A 24,801-nucleotide genomic window follows, 5' to 3' on the forward strand; every position below is an offset into this window, starting at 1 on the left:
AAAGTCAAGAATTTTTTTTTAAGATGCTCTTAGACTAGCTCATTTTATAAATTGTTTCTTTTTAAAAATCCAAATTTTTAACTTTGCAATGGCATTAAAATGTACAGTTGACCCTTGAACAACGTGGGTGTTGGGGGCACACCAACCCTCCATACAGTCAAAAATACACCTATACCTTATCATCAGCCCTCAGTATGTGCGGTGCCTTCATACACGTGGTTCCTCCAGATCAGCGATTCTGCATGGGATTCAACCAACAGCGGGTCGTCTAGTTCTGTAGGATTTACTATTGAAAAAAATCTGTAAATAAGTAGACCTGCCCATTTCAAACTCATGTTCAGTGGTCAACTGTATACACATAGCTTTACAACAGTATCAAAAGACTAATAGTAACTATTTTAGTTATTAATTATAAGTGGAACGTTTGCTAATAAATTTAAATAAAACTATCTAGGAAAATTAATGATCTAGTTGAATAATTGGAAGTTAGCTTTATATCCCATATTCTAATAAAAGGTATCAGTGAAAGTATTAACTCAGCCTACATCCTATTATTATTTATAAACTTTTAAATTCATATCTCTGCTCAAAAATGTGCTAAAAATAAATATTTTTTGTGAAAGTTGACCATTTTTAACATTGGAATTTCAGCAGTCATTTATGAGTGCCCACTGATTTGGTGATAGCAGGGAGAGTGGTATGGGGGATGACAAGGAGACCTCAAAATTAGTAAGGTGTAAACGTGCCCTCAGGCAACACCCAAAGAGGGAATATAACTTGGTGGAAAGAAAATAGGCTTTGGACTATCAAATCTGAGAATAATTCCAAGTTCTGCTCTTGAATGAGTAGAAAGTTATTAAAACTCTGAGCTTCAGTTTTCTCATCTGTAAAATTCTAATAGAATTACCTACCTAATTATGTTGTTAATAGTAAATTAAATAACTATACCTGGCACCTAGTACTGGGCCTAGCACATAGTAAGCACTTAGTAAATCATCTTTTATTATTAGTCCTAGTAATTGTGAACAACAGCGGAGAGACCTATATACATCTCAGGATTACACAAGGCACAAGTATGAACAAAGTGCTGTGGGAGTGATAACTTTCCCTGAAGAGATTGGAGAAGAGTCATTAGAACTGGGCCTTAAAGGTTTGTAGAATTTCCCCAGATGAAGTTGGCAGGAGAACTAAGTAAAGTACAACATGGGTAAAGGCCTAGAAATATACAAATGCATGGAGGCTTTGAACAGCAGGAAGGATTTAGAGAGATGACACCCTAAGGCCAATAATGAAGAAACCTGGAATGTCATCACCTTTAAATCAAGGAATTTGCTAATTTTGAGAAAGGACCCCAGTTAATTTCTAGATTATGCTTTTATTTCTTCTTCTTCTTTTTTTTTTTTTTAACCTGCATCTTCTTCCTGTAGTTGTTCATGTAATGAATGGCAGCTTCTGTGTTCACCATTTCCCAGACTCCAATCGTGCATCATAGTAACTAGATATAAGCTCCATAAGCACAGGGCACGTGCCGGCCTTGCCCACCGTTACATCCCCAATACCTGTCATGTAATTGTTGGATGATCACAGACTCACAGAGGAACTAAATCAAGCACAAAAATAGTTCAAAATAAAATATAGTCAGTGATAAATGCTTAAGAGAGGGGCCCGTGAATTCTTTGGATGCTCAAAAGAATAAAGTATCACTTGTACCTAGAATCGTCAGTGAAATTTTTATGATTTTAATTTAACCATAATAGTAGCATCATCTCCTCCCATGTGGGTATAAGGGTTTCTTCTTTTCTTTCTTTCTTTTTTCTTTTTTTTAAGTGACTTTTATAAATTGGTACCAATGTTTCAGGTAGTTTATTGGCTACAAAGCTATATTTTAAAATGTTTAAATCAGAGTTCTTTTTATAAGATCTGTCTCAAACAATCACACTATTTCTCAGGGAGACCTCCCTAAGTGCTTTCTCGCTCATCTTCACTCTTCATAAAAAACAGGGCCACCTTTTTTCTTTTAATAACCCCAGCCTTTTAAAATTGTCCTGTCCATTGTTCTATCAATTTACATTCCAAAATCGTCTTTAGGTTTTTCCTATGTTTTATCCACCTTTTTCTTTTATACTTCCTTGAGTCATAATTTTTTTTATCAACATGTAATGTATATTCCTTTACAAAAATTCATGTTTTTTCCTGATGATGGCATTCTCTTTAACTGCTCAGATTAAAATCTTTATCTAACATAAAAATAATTTTTCAAGTATTGCTTTTAGTGGTATCATTTTTTTCTGAGTCTTGAGTGAATTTTCTCTAAGTATACATTTTATAATGAGGTTGTATTTTGCCTTTCCAGCTATTACTGCTCTTCTGTCTACATGTCCATTTCTGCCTAGAGCCAGTATTCACCAAATCCATATGGATTTGCTATCTTCTCTGTGCCTTTGACCTCTGTATACTTTTCCAGGAAGTACTATTTATTTTCTTCTGCTAGACCATGTCTCTTTTTTCTTCTTAAAGCATTTCCAGGTGAACTAAAACAAGATAAATGTGTCTCTTCGATCAAAAGTACCACTACCACCCTTCTAAGTTCATTGTTAAATATGTGTTCTTTAAGTTTTTACTTTGACACCGTAAATCCCTTAGCAATAAAATAATCACATCAAATATGGTAGTACAATAGTATATTATAAACATACTATTACAACCTCATCACTGATCATTTCTCCTGTTCAATATAATTTATATATCATAAAACTATTAAGGCTTGTTTCAATGGGTAAGATAAGCAATATAAGATATACAGAGAACACATTATCTTTTTATACTCCCCATCCCATTTTCATTTGTGAGGTAATTACTTTGGTGGGTTTCCATCCATATCTCCCTATTTTTAAACACACACACACACACACACACACACACACACACACACACATCCTTTATAATATACTCAGAATAATACTATGGAAATTGTTCTTCATCTTGATATTTTTTTATGTGGCAGTATATTATGGATATCTTTGTAGATGTCTTTGCAGATAGATATGTGTGTTTGTGCATGTACAAGAGCAAAATCCAACTCTGCTTGTGCCCACCATTGGATTTCCAGAGCCACACAGTGCTACTGAAGTTTAGCACCTTTTCATATGTTTATGACTATTTTCACTTTCTTGCCTATGAATTTCCCAGAAGTCATAGAGAAAAATCCTGGCAGATTTAAAGAAAAATTAACTATTTCCATACTGAATAAGATATCATAAATAAAGTCAAAAGATAAAGCATAGACTAGAACAAAATATTTGCAATATAGAAAAAGACAAAACATACTATCTTCTGTATTGTAAGAACACCTACAAATTAATAAGAAAAAAATGCCCAATAATAAAACAGACAATATTCAGAATAGGGACATAGTTCAATGATCATATATACTTTGACCCAACAATTTCACTTGTATGAAAATATCCACAAAATTGTGAAATGACTTGTATACAGAGTTATTTATTACAGCATTGCTTTAAGCAAGAAAGGATTAGGAACAACATAAATGTCCATTAAACAAGGACTGGTTAAGTAAATTGTGGTATTTCTAAGTAAAGGAATACTATGCAGATGAAAAAATAAATGAGGAAACTGGGTACTGGTGTGAAAAGATCTTCGGATGACCTAAGTGTCTTTAGCTGGTCAGTATTGGCAGGCCTAAAATGAGAACTGATTCACAGCAATCAGAATGAAGCCTCTTAAAATTGCATTTACTTAATATCACAGATAGGGTAATACAATCACAGCAATAAAAACTGTTTTGTTGCTTACATGCCCTTGTGGTATATAAATCTGAAATATACTGGCAGCGGCACTCCTCATTCAGACTATAGAACATGGAAAATGATTTGGCTATTTTCTTCAGTCTCCCAAAGATAGTACTTAAAGAACCATTTTATATGCACAGAGGACAGGTTTGGGGGGTTTTGTTTTTGTTATTTTTTTTTTTACATACAATGGATGCCATTTCACTGGGCTCTCAAATTTTAACATTCATCTTATTACTGGCTTATTAAACCAGATTGCTGGGTCCCAGCCTCAGAGTTTTTGGCTCAGATGTGGGGTGACGCTATTAATTTGTAGTTTTAACAGGCTTCCAGAGGATGCTCTTAGTCTGGGGACACACTTTAGAATCACTATTTGTTTAGGTCATTGGGACTTAATTCTCTTGAGGATCCTGGGTTAAGAAAAGTTGGGAAGAATTGAGAACAAAACAAATAAATGGCTGTGCTGGTTAGAGTGAAAACATAAACACCATGACATAAACTTCCTCATCCTCAAGCCTCATTTTTTAACTAACAGTAGACAATGTCCTGCGGGACATCTATCTGCCATGTATTTTTTCCAGGTATTTCGATTCTTATTCTTCCTTCTTAGTGGAAATTTCTAGAGAAGAGAATTTGATTCAAGATTTCACAATCTTTGGCCTCCTCCCTCCAGTTCTAAAATAATCTCAGGCTTAAATATTTCTACTAATTGTTTTATTCCTAGTTCATCTGGCACAACACCCTTACAAAGGTTGTTAAAGGATAAGTGTTCTTTTAAATTGTTTTTTTGTGGTGTTAGATATGCACACACACTTGCATTAAGTGAGGAATAAATGTTTATATAGGTGTCAATTTATAATATTAATTCACTGATCTAACCACTTAGTCTTTTAGGTCAAGTTAATTTTCTTAATGCTTATTACCCTCATCATGGTGTTAATACTTACCAGCTCTGAGGAAGTCTCCAAGTTCCTGTACAAAGAGTTTTAGCATCTCCTTTGAACTTGTTAGAAATGCAAATTCTTGTCTTGCCTCAGACGTACTTAATTAGAAAGGGGGTAGAGGGAAGGAGCAGAAGTTTGTGTTTTTAACAAGCCTGCCAGGTGATTTTGATGCATTCTAAAATTTGAGAGCTGTTGTTTTACTAAATGCAGTGTTTCACTTACAGGATATCCTTTAATCCTTACCATAATCCTATGACTCTAGTAACTATCTATGTACTAGAGGAAATAAAGATCAAAGAGGTTAAATAATTTGTTCTAAATCACACTGCTATTTAACAGTATTTCAAAGTAGAATTTTTGGTCTTTTTAAAATAATATGTCCTTCTCTCCTTTGAATACACTGAAACAATATCAGTTACTTTGGCATTTTGGTTTTTTGAATGATCATTATCTGAGCTTTTATTTTTCATTAATTTTAATCAGCATCTCATTTGAAGAACACTTTCTTTGATAAGTCAAATAACAGGACCAGAACTCAGATTCACATACTTTCTTTCCCAGTCCAGGACTGATTCCATCATACATTTTTTAACTAAATGGCTTTTTAAACCAAAAATAAGTATATAAAATATTTTTAATTGCATTAACCTAACAAACCTCGAGTAAAAATTTAAACAGTTTTACAAAACAGTCAAAATTTACCAACATTATTGAGTTGAATCTACTGTTCTAATGTTATTTTAGACACATGCCCATTTAACTGCTGTTTGGTTACCAACAGCGTTTCTAAGATTAATTTGGAGTAATTTCTGCCATATGAAACAGTGCTGTCCTCTCTGTTAGTTATAATTTTTATATGAGTCTATTTAAATTAATTAACCAAATTAACAAACCATAAAATCAAGTATGTTTATAGAGACCCCAAACCTTGTAATGGCCTCTGTTGGAGCCTCTAGACAGAAAATTCTTAATAAGAAAAAGAGTTTATTTTACTGAATAAGACATGATGGATTCTTTAATAAAAAGAAATTGCTACTTTAGTTGTAACTAATGTTTCTCTTGGCTGCAGTAGAAAATAATTTGCAAAGTGATAAGTTGACAAGTCAGACTTAAATAATTAATGAAGATTTAGGGTCATATTTTATTTTCCCTTATGTTCTCCATATCTGTTATTTTAATGGGATTTACATAATGTGGCATTTAAATTATGGAGAATAGAAATCTGGTTGTATTATAAAACCCTAGCCCATCTGGAGAATGATCTTGGGGCTATAGTGGTTATATAAAATATCTTAATAATCCCTGATGTTTCATATGTATAGGTAAATAAAGATGGGTTATTAGGGAATCTTTGTAGTGGTGGTATTATATATGTTTTATTTATGTTTCCTTTTGAACTTCTTTTAACTTAGAAGAAGAAAACTAAGTTGGTGGTAACCATTAACTCATTTCACACAGTAGTACAGTGGAGATTTCAGTAGTCGTTAATAATTCAATTTTTAGACCCCACTGCTAGATATTTTTACTCAGTTGGTTTTAGGGGAGGGCTCAGAAATCTATTTCAACAGGCCCCAGCAGTAATTCTGATGAAGTGGTCCCTGGGCCTCAGTGTAAGAAGCTTTGAACGAAAACGTACTTCTTCAAGCTAACACACTAAAATTACCAAGGATAAATACTCTAGACTAGTGTATGTAGCCTCCTCCATTGCAGACTGCATCCTGCTTCTACAGCCAGCTAGGGCTGATTCCTAGTGATTCTCTCTTGCCGTAACGGTAGAGTTCCAATTTGGTGCCTTGGAACATATTCATCATGGTATCCCCGGTGCTTTGGCCACTGTTTGGCATGCAGGAGGTATGTGTAAATGTCATGGCATGGATGAGTGAAGGAGACCAGCTGTCTCCATGTTTAGCATTCCTGTTTTATCCACACTCCATCTGTCTTTTGGATCAGCTCCCTAAATTATGTCTAGTTTTATCTCCCACCTTAAATTGTATAGAAGAAGGGACCATGTCTTATCCATTTCATATCTCTCCTTCTAACAGTATTTTACACACACACATATCCAGTAAATATATTTTAAGTAAAAATTATTTTGTGCTTATTTAATCCATCATACAAGATTCCCATCTCCGTGAGGGCAGGGACCTTGTCTCTCTGTTTTTCACAGCAGTTTTCTCAGGGCTTGGTAGTGACTGCATGCTCAGAAACGTTTGAATGAATGGATAAATTAATAAAATAATAAATAACTTCATTTTAATTGAGATTTTTCTTAAAATTTAATGTTGGGGGTAAATGAGGTTTTGTGTGTGATCAAATTTATTTTTATATAAAAGAAAATAATCTGCCTTCCCCTTTAAAAAGAAACTTGTAGTTAAAATGTCCCTACCTTGTAGAAAGACAGAATGGTAGAATTTGACAGATTCTGAATTGATGAAGCTTCAGCAAGGCATTATGGTTAATAGAATCTTCCATCTAACTTAGTATTAAATAGCTGATGTCAGGAATTATGAAAATATCACAGTGAACTTAAATTGCAGTCTCTTGACATCCTGTGAGGTAAAGATGATTCGCCAGAAAGCTAGAGAGCCTGTGAAAAGCAGATTTGGTTTTTGGCAGGGGTGGGGGGTTGAAAATAAGGAAAACAAAAAATTTTCTAAGTATCTGCGAAACTCTCTGAAATAAATTTTAGTAGCGTACTCTTTAGAAATATTCTTTTGATCATATTTCTTTTCAAATCACATTGGTATCAGAAAATAAGTTAGAGCTCTGCTAAAGTGTGAAGTCTCAAGCTTTATGTCCTTGAAGGTTGTGATTAACTTATGTTAAATTTCTCCAGATGACTCGCAGTGCTTGTTTTACTTTCTCTAAGCACTTTGGGAGATTTTCATTGAGGAACTTCTGCTCTTCTCCAGATTATTTTCTCTCCTTTACTTTGAATACGCTCTAAAAGAATATTAGTTAAGTATTCCAGTTTCTTGAATGATGGTTATCTGAGGTTTTACTCTACTATGAATTTTATCAGATCCTATATGTGGAACATTCCCTTTGACAAGTTTACTATGGGCTAATTATAAGATTACTATGAGTTAATTATACAGCATGTGCCCTAGATCTTTGTCATTCTGTCTCCTTTCTGGTCAAAGCCCAGGCCTCCTTCCCTTTTTCACTTTTGTTGGTCCTCAAAATGATCTTGTCTTACTCAGGTCAACTCTCATGAACCTATTAATTCCCTGACTAAAAACAATGTTGCGTGTCCTTCTAAGCGTGTAGCCTGCAAATAACACCAAAGTTCCAGCTTCTGGGAAAACAATTGACAGAAGAACATGGAGAGACACTGGGAAGACAGGCAAGAATTAGGAATTAGTCATGGCTCTTTGGGAAGGCTGGGGCTGAGCTATGGAGGGAGGGGACAGGGAGGTGGAAGCCAAAGAAGAAACATCACAGAGGAGAGAAGGCAGGCCCTGACAGGCAGCAAATGCAGACTGCTAGTCACTTCCTGATTTTATTCTCTTCATTTGCCTTCACATTCTTCCTGACTACTGTCCCTGGAAGGACTTCTTCTTGACAAAGCATCCAGACACTCACCTTCCCCCTAATTCAGATTTCCACAGTCGCTTTGTGAATAATTCCACAGGAAGGTCTGCCACAACAGAAAATTCCAAGTACCTCTCTAGAAGCTTTTTCATCTCCAGCAGTCCCCTAAACTCTATTCTAAATGGTTGTTCTTAGACATGATTTTGTCCAAGGAAGAGTGGTCTTTATTGTTTCCAGTTTCTTTAAACATCTTTATGATACTGGCAATTTCATTGACTGTGGAGAAATAAGGCTCTAGTATATTTTTATACTCTGTCCTCATAAGATATGACTGTGCTAATGAATCATGTCTTCGGAAGAGAAATGCACAAATTAAGTTCCACATTTTATATAATCCATTAATTTCATTCTGACTTCTGCCAATTATAGGCTAATAATAAATAAAGCTATGTTATTGAATTTTACTTAACTTGCATTTATCCTATATATACTTTGTTCTAAAATAAGCAAATGTTGAAGTATTCATAAACTGGGGGTTTATTTTGAAAAATTAATAGTTATTTATATAGGGTGATTTCCAGACTAGTATTAAGCCATCTTTTAATGAATTTGAGTATTAAATAAACTGCTTTCCTTTATTTTAGGTGATGGTGTTTGTACATGCTCGAAATGCCACCGTAAGAACGGCTATGTCTCTAATAGAAAGAGCCAAGAATAATGGCCAGATTTCCTACTTTTTACCTACTCAAGGACCTGAATATGGACATGCAGAAAAGCAGGTAGGGAACAAATGGCAGCACAAGACAAGAACTAAAGCACATAATGTACCAGATATACCAGCTATTTTATATATGAAAGATCCATGGTTTCCAGTTTCCAATAAGTTAATTTTACAGATTTATCATGTTATAATTTTGACTTTTTTCTTGACTTTCAAAGGATCCGAATGCATGTTGTGTCCAATTATCACTTTTTTCTATATGATTATAATTGTAGTGTTTAGTCCCATAGTTAAAGCATAAAATAGTTACATTTTATACAATACATTAACATCTAATGGATTATTGTTCTTTTAAAGATATAATAGATAATTTTTTTTTATTTCTAAGGTTAACATGGACAGATGTAATTTACATAAACAGAAGCTCTTTTTGAGAGTGAAAGTTTGAGACCAAAAAGGTGCAGAACAGCTGCCTTGCCACTCACTATACGCTCAAAGGACCTAAAAAGTCTGGGTCCACATTAGAAACTCAGAACCTCAGGCCACACCTGAGACTTACCACATCATAATCTGCATTTCTGCTTGATCCCCAGATGATTTATGCACATTACAGTTTGAGAGGCACATCTCTAGGTAATTTGAGTATCGATAGTATTCTAATATTTATAAAAGGTTTTATTTAATTGTATCAAGTAATGATTTAGATCAAGAGTGGGCAAACTACAGGCCGAGAGCCAAAGGTGGCAACCTGTTTTTGTAATTAGTTTTATTAGAAAACAGTCAGAGCCCTTCCTTTGTCTTCTGTGGCTGCTTCTTTACACACAAGGGAAGAGTTGAGTACTTGCTGCCGGTATCATATGGCTCACAAAGCCTAAAGTACTCTGTCCCTTTGCAGAAAATTTTGCCCTGATTTAAAGCTATAAAAATAAATTTTTAAATAAAAAACTATAGACATAAAATGATAGTATCTTCAAAATATTTTATATGCATAACTTAAGATTTAACTGAGATTTGCTGAACAGCTGCCAGGCATTGTGCTCTGCACCTTCACATTTACCATCTTAGTAAAATGTATTTAGTTCGGATTGTGCTGTCAATTTCACCATTTTATATTGATATTTAAAATTCTGACTATGATAATCTGTTGCAGGTTGTTTTGAATGTCAGATTCTCTTTCAGTGTAGCTACAAAGTTTATTCATTTTTTTCTTTTTTTTGCTTTATAAAGTTTTCTATTACATACCACCTATTATGCAACTTTGTATTCTTCCAGTTATTTATTAATTATGAATTTATGAGAGTCTTTGAAAAGTCAGGTCAGCATTCATAATGGTGAATTATGAAAGGTCTTGTTTCATTTCTTTGGAAATTCAAAGCAGCTCTATTGTGTTTAAAAGCCAAGCCTTGAGAGCCACCTTGTGGATTTCTGGTTATTTTATACCTCTTAGTTCTGAGAGTTATTGCTATTCTAAATCATGAAGGTTTATTGTTTCATTGTTATAATAATAATATTTAATATTTATCATTAATTGAATAATTATTCAATATTCAATATTTAAGCGTTTACTTGGGCCAGGCATTGTTTTCATTGCTTTCTATAACTCATTCAATGTTCACAACAACCTATGATGTAAGTTTGTACTATTATTATCTCTTGATATGGCATTTGTGTATAAGTAATTCAAATATAGCATGAAATACTCTAAAGCATATAGAAATAATTTATGTAGAGGCATTTTCAAATGATATTTATTTAAGACCATGTCACCAAACGTGTAATGACAGATCACTATGCTGAAAAAAACGTGGAGACTTGAAAGTCCCTAGTCATTTTATTATACCTTTCTTTTTTTGATACTTTCATTATACTTGATTTTTATCCTGACCCACCTGTTATTATTGTTTTTTTTTGACAAGAATGGATTCCACAGACATTATTAATAAGTACATTATTTCAAGGAACGCTGTCCTATTCACCATTATACTCTTTAGTATAGCATTTGGCTGATAGTAGGTACCCCAAAATTACTTTTTTTTTTTTTTGCCTTTGTTTCTTGGAGGCAGACATTATTAAGATATGTTCTTACTTTAGTTTTCTCATTTGATCTCTACCACTATTCTGCCCTTTAAAGATTCTTATCCCCATTTTACAGATAAGGAAACTGAGAAAAGAGAATAATTTTCCCAGAGACTCCCATGTAATAAGTGGAGCTATGATTTGAACCAGACTGACTCCAAAGTCTACCTTTTCACTACAGTGCATCCTATTTGTTCAAAAGCAAACAACAGGGCTTCTCTGGTGGCACAGTGGTTGAGAGTCCGCCTGCCGATGCAGCGGACACGGGTTCATGCCCCGGTCCGGGAAGATCCCACTTGCCGCCTAGCGGCTGGGCCCGTGAGCCATGGCCACTGAGCCTGCGCTTCCGGAGCCTGTGCTCCGAAACGGGAGAGGCCACGGCAGTGAGAGGCCCTCGTACGGCAAAAAAAAAAAAAAAAAATAAGCAAACAACATATCCAACCTGTGACTTTCTAAAGCTTTAGAGCTTTGAATCTTTTTTTTTCTTTAATAAAATGGAAGAACATTTCTTCAGCTCAGCTATATCCCTCATTTCTCTGAAAGAGAGATTCAAAACAGTTGGCCCCTCCACAGTGAAAATTATTTATAACAAAAGATAAGGTAATCTTTCTGGATGTTTTCTCGAAGCTCCAGAATTTTAGATTATTCTTCTAAATCCAAAGTTGAATGTTTGTTCCTATTACTTGAAGTGCCTTTTAAACTTGAATGGTATTAACTTACTAGCAATTCTAAGGATGCTATTATGATGATGGCAGGAGATATTTCTTCTGATGTTTTTGAAAAATAGGAAATTAAGTACTCAGAACATTAAAATAAAATTAGAAGGTAAGTTTGCTATGGTAGTACATAGAAATTTAGCCTCCTGACTCCTGTTGATGGAAATACAACTAAATCCCTACCGTGCCACGGTGATCCTTTATCCCTAAGTGTTTAAAGTAACCGTCTCAATTCCTGACTCAGCAAGTATGGTTTTTAAAAGCATTTCTTCACAGTTTTATTCAACACACTGTAACTTTATTTGTATAAATAATAAATGAAACTCCATTAAGGATTCTTTTTTCTCTGTGTGTTGGGGGCGGGGGTAGGGGAGGGCAGTGTGCATACATAATAAGGCTGTGTCTGTGCCTTAGCCACAGCTGAAGATGAGTCATTTCTTTCCAGTAAGTAACGGTTATACTTCATGACCCCTCATACCATTCCTATCTTTGATATCAAATTTACTCCCAGCTGGAAAAGCAACTATATTTCCAAATTGTCCACTGAAACAGGAAAATAGGGAAAAGAAAGTGAAATACCCCAAGGGTAGATTAAGCTACAGAGGTAGAACTGTTGCAGTTCTCCCTGGGGAAGGGAGTATCTGAGGAATTACAAACGAGGCCCAAAGTAAGAGGACACATTAGCAAAAAGCTCTGGCTGTGACTTCACCTCTAGAAGCCCCGTGGCCTTAAACACCTAAACATTTCTTAAAGGTACTTTTTCTTCTATCAAATGGAGTAATAATGGGGTAAATAACACCTATTCTAGTAGTTTACTATGAGAAACGAAATGATATATGAAATTATTTTGGAAACTAGCTGAAGAATGATAAAACATTGCATATCATATTCTGGAAATCTCCTTCTAGAAGTTTACTTTGCATATTACTTTTTGCCTTCTCCCACAAAGAAACTTTCTTAAGAAACCACTGTTTTCTGTAAGATAGAACATACCTTAGGGAACAGTAGCAGCTTGCATTTATACATAGAAATATATCATTAGGGATACAGACATTTTCATTATTAAGCCACTATTTGTTTGTTTGTTTAAGATTTATTTATTATTTATTTATTTTATTTTTGGCTGCGTCGGGTCTTAGTTGTGCCACGCAAGATCTTTGTTGAGGCATGCGGGATCTTTCGTTGTGGCATGCGGGCTTCTCTCTAGTTGTGGCAGGCAGGCTCCAGGGCAGGTGGGCTCTGTAGTTGTGGCACCCGTGTTCCAGAGCGCATGGGCTCTGTAGTTTGCGGCACACGGGCTCTAGTTGAGACACACGAGCTCAGTAGTTATGGTGTGTGGGCTTAGTTGCCCTGTGGCATGTGGGATCTTAGTTCCCCAACCAGGGATCGAACCTGCGTTCCCTGCATTGGAAGGCGGATTCTTTACCACCAGACCACCAGCGAAGTCCCCATTGTTTTTAATTATAATTTTAACTTTAAGTTGAATGAATTATTCCAATTAGAATCTTCAGATTCTGTTTCATTCTCCGTCTCAGTCGAATAAATTATTTCCTTTAGGGACAAAACTTTTAACAGGCTTTAAATATTCTAGTACTAGGATGGATATTCCCACCCACCCTGTACGGTATTTCTCTGATTAATAGGCACTGATGTTGTTCGATTTCTTACATATATTAGTGATATTAGAAGTTTTCCTTATAGGTAGATACAGTCTATCATGCAGCAGGCCTCATGAATGTAGTGATTAGGAATATCTGTTAAACAAATCAGAACACTAGGAAAAATCGAGTAATAATATGTACCCTCAAGCTACCTTAAAGTGTCATTTTATGACTTTTTATTATTATCTAGATCACCAACCATCGCCTGCTTTCATAGGTTATCTTTAGCCTTTGCCTAAATTATAGGAATTTGGCTTTGATGTAAGTAATCTGATACTTAATATTGATAGCTTTAATTATTTCTGGTTTAGCAGCTTTCCAGTGTCAGTATAACCAAATAAAATTAGAATTTCCTCTTCCTGGAATAGATGATATCTGTTAGCTAAAGAGAGTAGCAAGTACCTAAGAGCCGCCTTTCTCTTGTTTTTTTACTTTAGATAAGTGTAAACTGTTGTCTCAGAGTTTATTCTTTCCTCAGGAATGTCAACCGCCTTTCCTTTAGGAGGCTAATATATTAATTCTACTGTCTGTTTGTAACCACATAGAAAGAATGTTATAAGTATATTAATTTTTTTAAGTAAAGTGAAAGAAAATTAATAAAACATAGATTTGCGTGTTTAATTGGATTTTTTCATTTTCAAAGGGAAATAGGCTCTTTAGAATAAAGATTTTGAACCCAGGCAAACCTTGAAGGCCTATGTGTATTGTAGCAAATGGTAGGATTTCCTCATTTTTTTATGGATGGCTGAATAATAATCCACTGTGTGTGTGTGTGTGTGTGTGTGTGTGTGTGTGTGTGTGTGTGTTTGTATCACAGATTTGTTATTCATTCATTCATTGCTGGATACTTAGGTCGTTTCCATGTCTTGGCTATTGTAAATAATGCTGCTATGAACATCGGGGTTTAGATATCTTTCCAACTGTTTTTGTTTCCTTTGGATATCTTCCCAGAAGTGGAATTGCTGGATCATGTGGTAGTTCTATTTTTAATTTTTTGATGAACCTCCATACTGTTTTTCATAGTGACTGTGCCAATTTACATTCCCACCAACAGTGAGTTCACAAGAGTTCCCTTTTCTCCACATCTTCACTGGCATTTGTTATCTCTTCTCTTTTTTTTTTTTTTTTTCTCTTCTCTTTTTGATGATAGCCATTCTGACCTTCTGACGAGTGTGAGATGATATGTCATTGTGCTTTTAATTTGCATTTCCCCAAAGACTGACTAGTGTTGAGCTTCTTTTTATGTGCCTGTTGGCCATGGCCATCTTCTTTGGAAAAATGTCTCTTTAGGCCCTTTGCCCATTTTTAATTAGATTATTTGGTTATTTGCTATTGAGTTTAATGAGTTCTTTATATACTTTGGTTATTAACCCCTTATCAGATATATGGTTTGCAAATATTTTTTTCCCATTCTATAGGCTGTCTTTTTACTTTGTCAATTTCTTTTGCTGGGTGAAAGCTTTTTAGTTTGATGTAGTCCCACTTGTTTATTTTTTATTTTGTTGCTTGTGCTTTAGGTGTGATTTTCAAAAACTTATTACCATGACCCATGTCAAGGAGCTTCTTTAGTGAGACCCTTTTTAAGAAACACAGAAAGTAGCATTGGAATTTTATCTTTATTTAAGTAGCCTTGATTGCAGCAATTTTTGTTCCTGTGCTTTAAGATGTATTTTAGAAACATACAATAAATTTCTTAAAACAAGTTTATACGTCTTGTTAAAGAACCTTGCTGTTTTGGAAAAGTGTGTATGTTAGAATATTGTTGCTCTCTCATTTGAAAATACTTTAGTAGGAAAACCATTTTAAAAACATATAGATTTTATATGTAAAGATTTCTAATCCCTAGTGGTACAGAGATTTGTATTGATAAAATTTAAAGATCAAAATCACACTTCACAGTGATCTTTTTTTAATTTTTTATTTCAGCATTTATTTTAAAATGGCGAAATGGGTATGAAGAATACAATTTTAGATGAGATTTCTCTTCTACTGATTAGGGTGCTCTCTCTAGAATGCTAACTTGTGTCTGTATAATTGGGTTATAGTTAATACCAGGGTAGCTCATATGGGAACCAAGACCATCTTTCAAGGATTATAACATGGAACAGGGGACACAGTACTTCTTTCTCCCCAGTTAAAGTACATAATTCGCACAGCTAGAATGACATATGGAAATTGGTTGTGGGAATCAGGCTAGTCTGTGTCATTGTGAATTGACCATATACACATGAACCTCAAACTGTTTTTAGTGGTAGTCACTCGGTGAATACTTACTGAGTGTAAGCTACCTACCAGTCACTATGGTAAATCAATAGGTATCAAGATAGATAAGCTCTGCTGTCAACCTGTTTAAAGTGGATTGAGAAAATTGTGTTGTATCAGTCAGGATTCATTAAAGGAAACAAACCATTGTTCTATATTTTAAATAGAAAATAATTTTGTGAAAAGAGGTTAGGTAATTCCTAGAATGTTGATAAGGTTGGAGTTGTAGAAATCAGGCAACTACCAGTGGAACTGTTGAGTTTAAGAACCAGCAGCCATACCATGATGATGATCCAGCATGTAGAAGCTACACCTGCTACTAGATACCTTTCATCATTCATGAACATGCTGGAAAACCAAATTTTGAATATACAGTACATCCATTATAACTTTTAAGCCTCATTTCTCCAAGATTTTGCTTGCCAGCAAAATAAAACAGCAGAAAATAGTTTCCTCTTCACTTCCATTGCCTAGATCTTGCATGAGTGCATTTAATAAGCAGAATGGATTTTTGTATCCAGTACCCTGACTACAAGAGATCTGGGAAGTACAGATTTTACCTTCTGGCTCATGCAATACAAGAAGGCCTCATTGAAGGACGTGGACTTGCATGCTGATTAACATTCTTTGCGTTAATTGGGAATGGAAATATATTTTGGAAGAAAAAAAGTAGCTGCCCATTTATTTTTATGGAGCTTATGTTCTGGCTGAACAGAAAGATTAACAACTAATTAAATAATTGATTTTAATTACGTTGTATTAAATAATAAAGAGGGATTAAGTGCTAAAAGAAAGTAAAATTGGGAGGACGCTTAGCTAACACAGTGACATTTAAGGTGAGATATGTACACAAAGCAAAGGACAGCAGAAGAATGTTCTAGGAAAAGTCTCTGACACCAGAAAAGCAATAGCACATTGAAGGATGTGGATAAAATCAGAGTGACTAAGAAACGCAGAAAATGATGGGGAGTGGTAGATGCCATGCTTATAGCATGAATCTAATGTTGTAGGCAAGGACCAGATTGTGAGGGCCCTGTTTATCATGTTACAAATTAGGTATTTTATCTTAAAAGAAATGGGTTATGATTAGAGAAGTTTGAGGAAGGGAGTGGCATGTCATTAGCTATATTCCCCTCAACTAATAATATAAAAATAAAATGACAATTTGAGCACACAAAACAAGTAATTTTCCTAACAGAGTTGTGCTTTTAAGAAAGATCACTACACACAGGCAGAGCAGGAGAGAATGGGAATACCAGTTAGAGATGTGGATTCATTGGGGCATATTTAGGAAATAGAATTGATTGACTTGGTAGTTAATGGGGTATGAAGGGTTGAGGAAGAGAGATCTGGAAGTTTTCTGGCTTCTAAAAGATGTCTGGCTTAATATTGTTGAGTAGTTAGTTGGGTCATTTATGAGGAAAAAGTAGGAGAGAAGGATTACTTTGGAGGGAAGGGTACAGATCATGAATTCCATTTGGATGTGCTGAAATGAGGTGCCTGGGATACTTAGAGATGTAGAGTAAGCATCTGGATGGATATGTAAGTCTAATGTCTCAGAAGCTCAGTCTGTTTTGGAGTGGGAAAACCATAGGAGTGGATATGAGGGGTAAAAGAGCCTAAGACCAAGTCTTGAGGAATTCTGCTCTTTAATGATTAGAGGAGAATGAGCCAGCAGAGGAGCCTCCAAGCACTGGAGTATACCCCGGAGTAAATGTCATAGAGGCCAAGGAAAAGAGCGTTTCAAAGAGAAGAAAGAGATCATCTATACTGACTGCTGCAGTGAGTGGTCAAGTAATGTGAGGGCTGCAAAATACACTGTACTTAGCCACGTGGAGGATATTGGTGACCTTATTCAGGGCCTTTTCACTCCCAGAGTGGAGAGCAAAAACTAGATTAAGGTGGCTGATGAATGTAGATTAAAGTGTAAACATCAATTTTGAGAACTTAATTTACATACAAAAGGAAAATGGATAGTATCTAGAAAATATGAAATAGTACTCAGAAAGGTAGATGCACTATTTTTCTTTTCAAGGTGGAAGTGATATGCTTATATTCTGTGGAAGCTATTCAAGAAAGAGTGAAAAAGGATTGAAATTGATTGATTATTCATATAGGAAAGGAAAGAGACTACAGATAACCTATAAGAGTCCTGAGAATTTTCAAGAGGCATGGGATCCAAAGAAGAAGTAGAGATTTTCCTTAGATAGGAGTTAGGGCACTACTGTTAAAACAGAAGAGGAAATTAGAAAGATGGGTTCTGATGCAAATAGGTTTTAGGTGTGTGGCAGGATGATAAGGGAGCTTCCTGTGACGTATTGTATTTTCCTTGGGAAGTAGTTGTTAAGGTCATTCTCTAAGAGTCAAGGATAACAAGGTGGTGAGAAGTTTGTGGAGAGCCAGTCAATGCATAATGTAGACATTGTGAGACATGCGACAACAAACTGACCATAGAGACATCACAGAATTGCTATCCAATGTTAAGGGCTTGTTGAGATTGTGATCATGGATTTAGACTGGTCTCTAGTTGCCCTTGTATGTAATTTTTCTTAAGCATTAGCTACCTTGGGTCATCTGAGTTTGACATTCTACCAGTCTTACATGGCAAAAGGGCAGATGAGTTTAAGAAATGGGAAGGAATGTGATTAAAATCTTGGACTGTGTTATCTGCACTGGAGAAAGAACCAGAGTAAAGACTGGGGCAGGGATGGAGAGGGCGTGCTGCTGATGAATATTAAGAAAGTAGAGGAACTGTGATCTGGAAGTATCATTAACGATAAAGAAAGAGCTTAGAAAAAATTAGTTGGGCATGCTTGACATATAGGAGTCTTTGGTCAGAAATTGAGGTGTTTGCACTAGCGATTTTGGTTGTGGAAGTAGTACAGTTGTGGGTTGATGACAGGCCTAGAATACAATCGTTGGTATGGCTAAGATGGGACAGAGGAGATGTCAGTGGAAATGAGGGTGTCAAGGAATTGAAGAGCGAGGGTTTTAGATGTCCACATGGAAAATACTGTCACCGAGGATCATGATAGGAAATGGGATAGACAGAAAGACTAGGAGCCATAAGTATGGAGTCTTCATTGGATAAGGTAGGGTAACAGGTGACATAGCAGATATACTGAACCTTAAAGGAACAGAGGTTTTTGTAAAAAGTTAGTACAGGCTGACCTGGAAATGGTGAGAGGGAAGAGAGAGATCATCCCCCACCACTTGAAAGATATGCATGGAAAACAAGAGTCCATGGAAAAGAGTCAAGTTTCAGTTAAGGCAGGGTGGGAGATGAGGTTGATATATTTTGCTTATTACTGAGTGGCAATTCCAGAGAATAGAGTGAAGAATTTCATACCCTAAGGTGGAGAAATAATAGAGGAAGTAGGGAACCGACTCAAGAGTGAAGAAATACCAAGTATTATGGGAAGAATAGTATAATAGGGCATTGGCTCCCCATTACCTGTTTCCATGCCAGCTGTCAGAATCAGAGTATCTGGAACTAAGACCCTAAAATTTTAACATGATCCTCAGAAGTTCTGATCATAGCTAGATTTTGTTGATCATGTGAACAGATGGCTAATAGGCCTTATCCTGAGAACAGGGTGGGAGGTATGATGTGTTTCCTTCTGAAGGACTCGTGGAAGACAGAGCATTGCCGTTCTTGGCTCTCTTGGTGTGGACGCCAGAGGAGCGATTTCAGATGTCTCGGTGATAAGGGTTTAAAGTGGAATAAGAGCTTTGAAAGAGAGAAAGAGAAAGGATGGGGAAAGATGATACTCCTTAGATCTCTAAACTCCCTTGTCAAAAGATAAGCCAGGTATTGGTTTATGCTCCTAACAATGTAAGCAGGTCCACTGATTAACTTTATAACTTTATTGAATGATAAAAATTGCACATACCAAAGATGAGGACTCTATAATATTTTTTCTGATATTGATAAGGCATACTCACTAGTAATTGTGAAAAAAGAATGGTATCATTTGGGAGAAACTATTTGCCTCCTTCTGGTTAAATTTTAGTTTTTATAATGACTGTTAAGTTATTTCTTCCTAATGGATTTGAAATAATCCACGTTAAAGCGGACCTTATCAAGATAAATTACCTCAGAAGGCTTACAAAGGTCACTAAATTATTTATGCCATTTCTTATTGTTCTTTCATGCAGGGTTTGTAACTGAGCTGAAGGTCTTGTGTTACTTCTGTATATTTTTTTGTCTTATGGAGGAAAAAAAACTAATTTGTTTCCTTTTAATATCTTCAGTTACTTGCTGTCAGTCTTCGTTCTTTAATCATGTATTTGTGTTAGTTTGGAAGTCAACTTTGGCAAGTGGTTACATTTTATTTTAACCTTATTCATTTAAAAAAGTACTCATACTGATTTTCTGTGTCATAGGTAGGAAAAAGATATGTAAAGTCATGGAAGGAAGCTTGGGGCACGCTTTCACTAGCGGAAAAAAATTTAGTATCCTCTGTGTGCTAATGGATTCTTAGCAGTTGTCCATTCTATTCTAATTTTACTGACAATAAAGCCATGTATGGGAAGTTCACTTGTGACAAGTGGAAATATAAAGACTGAGGAAAACAAGTTTACACAATTCTTCTGCTACACACCTGACTCCCTTTACCTTTCACAGCTGGTGTTCTTTTGTGCTGAATTTCCATGTATAGAGATACTTTATCCAGTGAGTATAGTATTGGATCTCAAATGGCTTTCTCGGAGAATCCGATGCTCTGTTCAGACAGTGTGAACAGGGTGAATTATACCCCTTCAGTCCTGCAGAGGCTAGCAAAGCCCAGACTCCAGGTATAGCTCACGCTGAAAAAACAGGTGGAAAACAACTACCGTTCTGATACTTGAGGAAGCAGCAGGCATCTTATAATAAGTTTAGCTCCGTAACTCATGGTCTTAACCATCTTTCTCCATTGATTTCTCCAAATAAAACTCCTATTAAAAACCTTCTTCCATTTATGTTTCTTTCAAGGGAAGGTTTTGTACAAACTGCCATTGTGTGTGTCTGCATGTGAGTTTCAGTATGAAAAAGTTGGATCGTGTTAGGCACACTTTTATGTCTCATACTTTTTTCACTTAGTAATACATCATGGAAATCTTTCCAGATCAACACTGAAAGATCTGATTCATTCTTTTAACAACTGCATAGTGTGCCCCAGTGTGGACATTATCTTAATTCATTTACCCAGTCTGTCTCGATGGATACTTTTGTTGTTTCTAATTATGTTGTATTGTAAACAGTGCTGCAGTAAGCATCCTTGCTCACACTCTTGGCAGTTGCAGTGATGTCCACTGGGAAAATTCCTGGCAGTGGAATTTATTTATCAACACGGTACATGCATTTAAAATTTTGGTGTATGAGTGGTCCTGAATTGCCCACTGAAGAGATTATTCCAACTTACATTTCCTGGAACAGTAACTTCCTCTCACCTAACTTTGCCAGCACCGAACAACGTTAGAGTTTTTGAGATTGTGACAGATTAATAGGCAAAAAATGGTACTTCATTATTATTTTGACTGGCATTTCTTTATGAGTGAAGCTGAGCATTTTTCATATTTGCCATTTGAATTTCTTTTTCTATAAATTGCATGTACTGTTCTATGTGTTACAAACATTTTTCCTACTTAATCTTTGATTTTTATTTTTATTAATTTATGAATATTTTTACCATAATGAGATTTTTTTCAGGTTATTTACAGTATTTGGGCTTTGTCTTACTTATAAAGATCACACTCACTTCATCATGGTTTCCTCCAGGCCTTTTTTTTTTTTGCGGTACGCGGGCCTCTCACTGTTTTGGCCTCTCCCGTTGCGGAGCACGGGCCCCAGAGGCGCAGGCTTAGCGGCCATGGCTCACGGGCCCAACCGCTCTGCGGCATGTGGGATCTTCCTGGACCTGGGCACGAACCCGTGTCCCCTGCATCGGCAGGCGGACTCTCAACCACTGCGCCACCAGGGAAGCCCTACAGGTTTACTTTTAAGGATGAACTTCAGTATCACTTCCAAGAAATAACGTTTATCTTTTAGTTGAGTTAGTGCATTGATTTACAGATTAAGTTAGTGAGAATTGGTATTTTCACCAAACCAAGTTTTCCCATCTCAAAAGCAAAGCATATCATTTCATTTCTTGAATGTCCTTCAGCAGTATAATAATGCTTTCTTCATGTAGGTGCTACCTATTTCTTGTTTTTTCTGTTTTTGACGGCTTTTATAAATGTGCTATTTTCTTCCCTTTTATTTTCTAACAAGTTATTGTTTATATACAGAAAGACTTTTTAAAAATATTGATTTGGGGGACTGTCACCTTTCTGAATTCAATCATTATTTTAGTTAGTAGTTTTTGATTAATCCTCAGTTTTCTAAATAAATGTTTATTTCATCTGCAACTAATAATTGCTTTGACCTCTTCTGTTCCAGTATTTCTACTTTTTATTATTTTCTCATGTCTAGTTCCATTGTCTAGGACACTGGTAAGCTGATTGTAAACATCTTTGCCTTGTTCCTAACTTAAATTGATATATGCCTAATGTTTTATGATTCAGTGTGGTTTGAAATCAATGTTTCATCGCCTCTGCTTATCAAGATTGAATGTGGTCTTTTGTGAGATTTCAGTGCCTGGAGATGATCATATGTTTTTTCTCCTTTGACTTATTAATAAATATGTTAATATATTTATAGGTATAGTGCCCTTGCATTCTGGGGTTTAATTTACTTAGTTGTGGTATATTGTTTTAATGCACTGGTGAATTCTGTTTTCTAAAACTCTTTACTATTTGGATTAATATTCTTAAGAGAGATTTCTCTGTTGTATTCTGTTTTCTGCTGCTTTATCAGGTTTTAATATCAGTGCTATTACACTGCCTCTGTAAGATTAATTTTTAGACTTCTATTTCTGTGCTCTAGGGCCTCTTAGTAATACTAGAATTAATTTGTCTTTAAAAAGTATGAAAGCCTAGATGTTAGATAGCCTTTACATTTTCTTCCATTGCTTTTATTATAATTTTCTATCACTTTTAATATGAATGTTAGTAACATTTTCCTAGAAAATCATCTGTTCCAAACAATTTTAATGATAGAATATATTGAATTTTTCAGAATACTCTTCTGATTCTTTAAAATTGTGATGTATTTCTGAACACTTCTTTTTCACATTACTAATTTTGTGTCTTTGTGCTTGGGCTGTTGTGCTCGTTTTCCACTATGTATCTCCTTTTACTTAAAGGCTAGACAGTAAATATTTTAAGCCTGCAAACATATGGTGTCTGTCACACTCCTCACCTCCCCTATTGTAGCTCAAAATCAGCCATAGACAATATGTAAACAAACTGATATGGCTGTGTTTCAATAAAACTTTATTTACAAAACAGGCAGTTGGCACATAATTTGCCAACTCCTGCTGCCCAGTAATAGACATTGTCTATTTTTATTTTTTTCTTTTAAAATTAGAGTTTTTATGTTTACTTATCAATTTCACATCTTAAAAATCAGATTCTATTTTAACTTTATTAGGGCATTTCTCCTTTTTTCCTTGGCTTTATTATATATTTTGTTTTTATAGGTTTCTGAATTAGATGCTTGATTTACTTATTTATTATATTCTTATTTAGTTATATAAATATTTCAGGTATGATGTTTTCTGAGAGCACAACTTTACTCCATCCTATAAGTTAGGGATGGGGAACAGATCAGGGGGTGCCAGGAGTTGTAAGTGGGGAGGGTTTAACTATAAAGGAATAACAAGAGAATTTAAGGGGGGTAAAGGAACAGTTTTGTATCCTGATTATTATGGTGGTTACACAATTTGAACATATGCCAAAATTCGTAGGACTGTACACCAAAGTGGAAAGAGAATTTTACTGTATGATCATTTTTTAAATAAGATTTTAAAACATACTCATCCCTGGGCCTCCTCCCCAGGTTTTCTTGTTTATTTGTCCTGTGAACTAGGCTAGATCACAAATGGCAGATTCAGATTCAAAGACAGTTGAGAAGGAACATCCCAGTCTTATTTTAAGATTGTTGTCACTTCATGTCTCTAATGAATCAATAAAAAAGCAATGCACATAAAGCAATTATACTCCAATAAAGATGTAAAAAAAAAAGTATTAAATATGCTTCATAATTAAAAAAAAAAAAAAAGCAATGCACAGAATGTGAGCAGGAATAGAGACAAAGGCGAAGTGACTCCTGGCACTTCTTGGTTGCTTACAGAGAACAAGCTGGTTGAGCCCACCTGGTCAGATTTGAAGGTGATGTGTCAGCACCCCATGATCTACCTGCTACATTATAAGAATATTTTTCACCGCAGTTACATATTTCCTGCGTTCAGCTTCTTACTGTGTCACTGGTGTCACAAGCCAAGTCTTACCTCAACTGGATGTTGACTGAGAATCTGCATTTATAACAAGCACATCAGGATGTTCCAGCGCAGGGGTTCACGGACAGCAGATTCACCCAAAACAAAGAGCCATCCAGCAGTATGATTTTTTTTCCGTCTGTCTCCAAGCAGTATTTTTTAGTTTCCTCTGTTAGCTCTGAATGTTCACTCATGAATATTAGCGACGAAATGAAGTAGGTGAAGTGTTTTTCCTTCTTCTACTTTGACCCCACTAGGGAGCTCTGTTATATACTAGCAAATACTCCATAACGTGGAGCCCGTATTTGTGAGACCGACAATAACACATGTCTGAAAAGATGGAAGTTAAGGCAATATGATCCAAATGTAGTTAATAATAAAGTATATTTATACAATTATTTCTAAGAGGCTGACCACACGGCACAAAAATGAAATAATACCTTTCCCTTGAAACTTAATGAAGATAACATTTTTGTGTCTGTGTATTTTGCTTGGGAACTCAACAAGGCTCAAAATTCTAAGTTGTTATTTACTTGGCTGGCCACTAGATGGTGGGGTTTGTTAATGTTTTCCCTTCCATTATATATCGGTAGCAGATTTCATGGAGTGCAGTTTTCTTAGATCATTTTCTTAGTTAATTATTATTAATTTAGAAATTTAAAATTTTAAGTGACCTTAGAGATAATCAGTGTGACTGTACTAGAACCCCATTCCCTGC

General features: G+C 35.4%; 1 protein-coding gene across 2 annotated transcripts in view; it reads left to right on the forward strand.

Annotated features, from left to right (window-relative positions):
* Positions 1–24,801, forward strand: part of ASCC3 (activating signal cointegrator 1 complex subunit 3) — a 366,641-nt gene that overhangs the window by 185,468 nt on the left and 156,372 nt on the right. For both annotated transcript variants that reach the window (XM_032651063.1, XM_032651064.1), the window contains exon 14: positions 8,932–9,066. In XM_032651063.1, the coding sequence (XP_032506954.1) occupies positions 8,932–9,066 (135 nt within the window). The remainder of the gene's footprint in view (positions 1–8,931; positions 9,067–24,801) is intronic.

Source organism: Phocoena sinus, chromosome 12 (assembly GCF_008692025.1).
Source record: "Phocoena sinus isolate mPhoSin1 chromosome 12, mPhoSin1.pri, whole genome shotgun sequence".
In the NCBI taxonomy this organism is placed as follows: Eukaryota; Metazoa; Chordata; class Mammalia; order Artiodactyla; family Phocoenidae; genus Phocoena; species Phocoena sinus.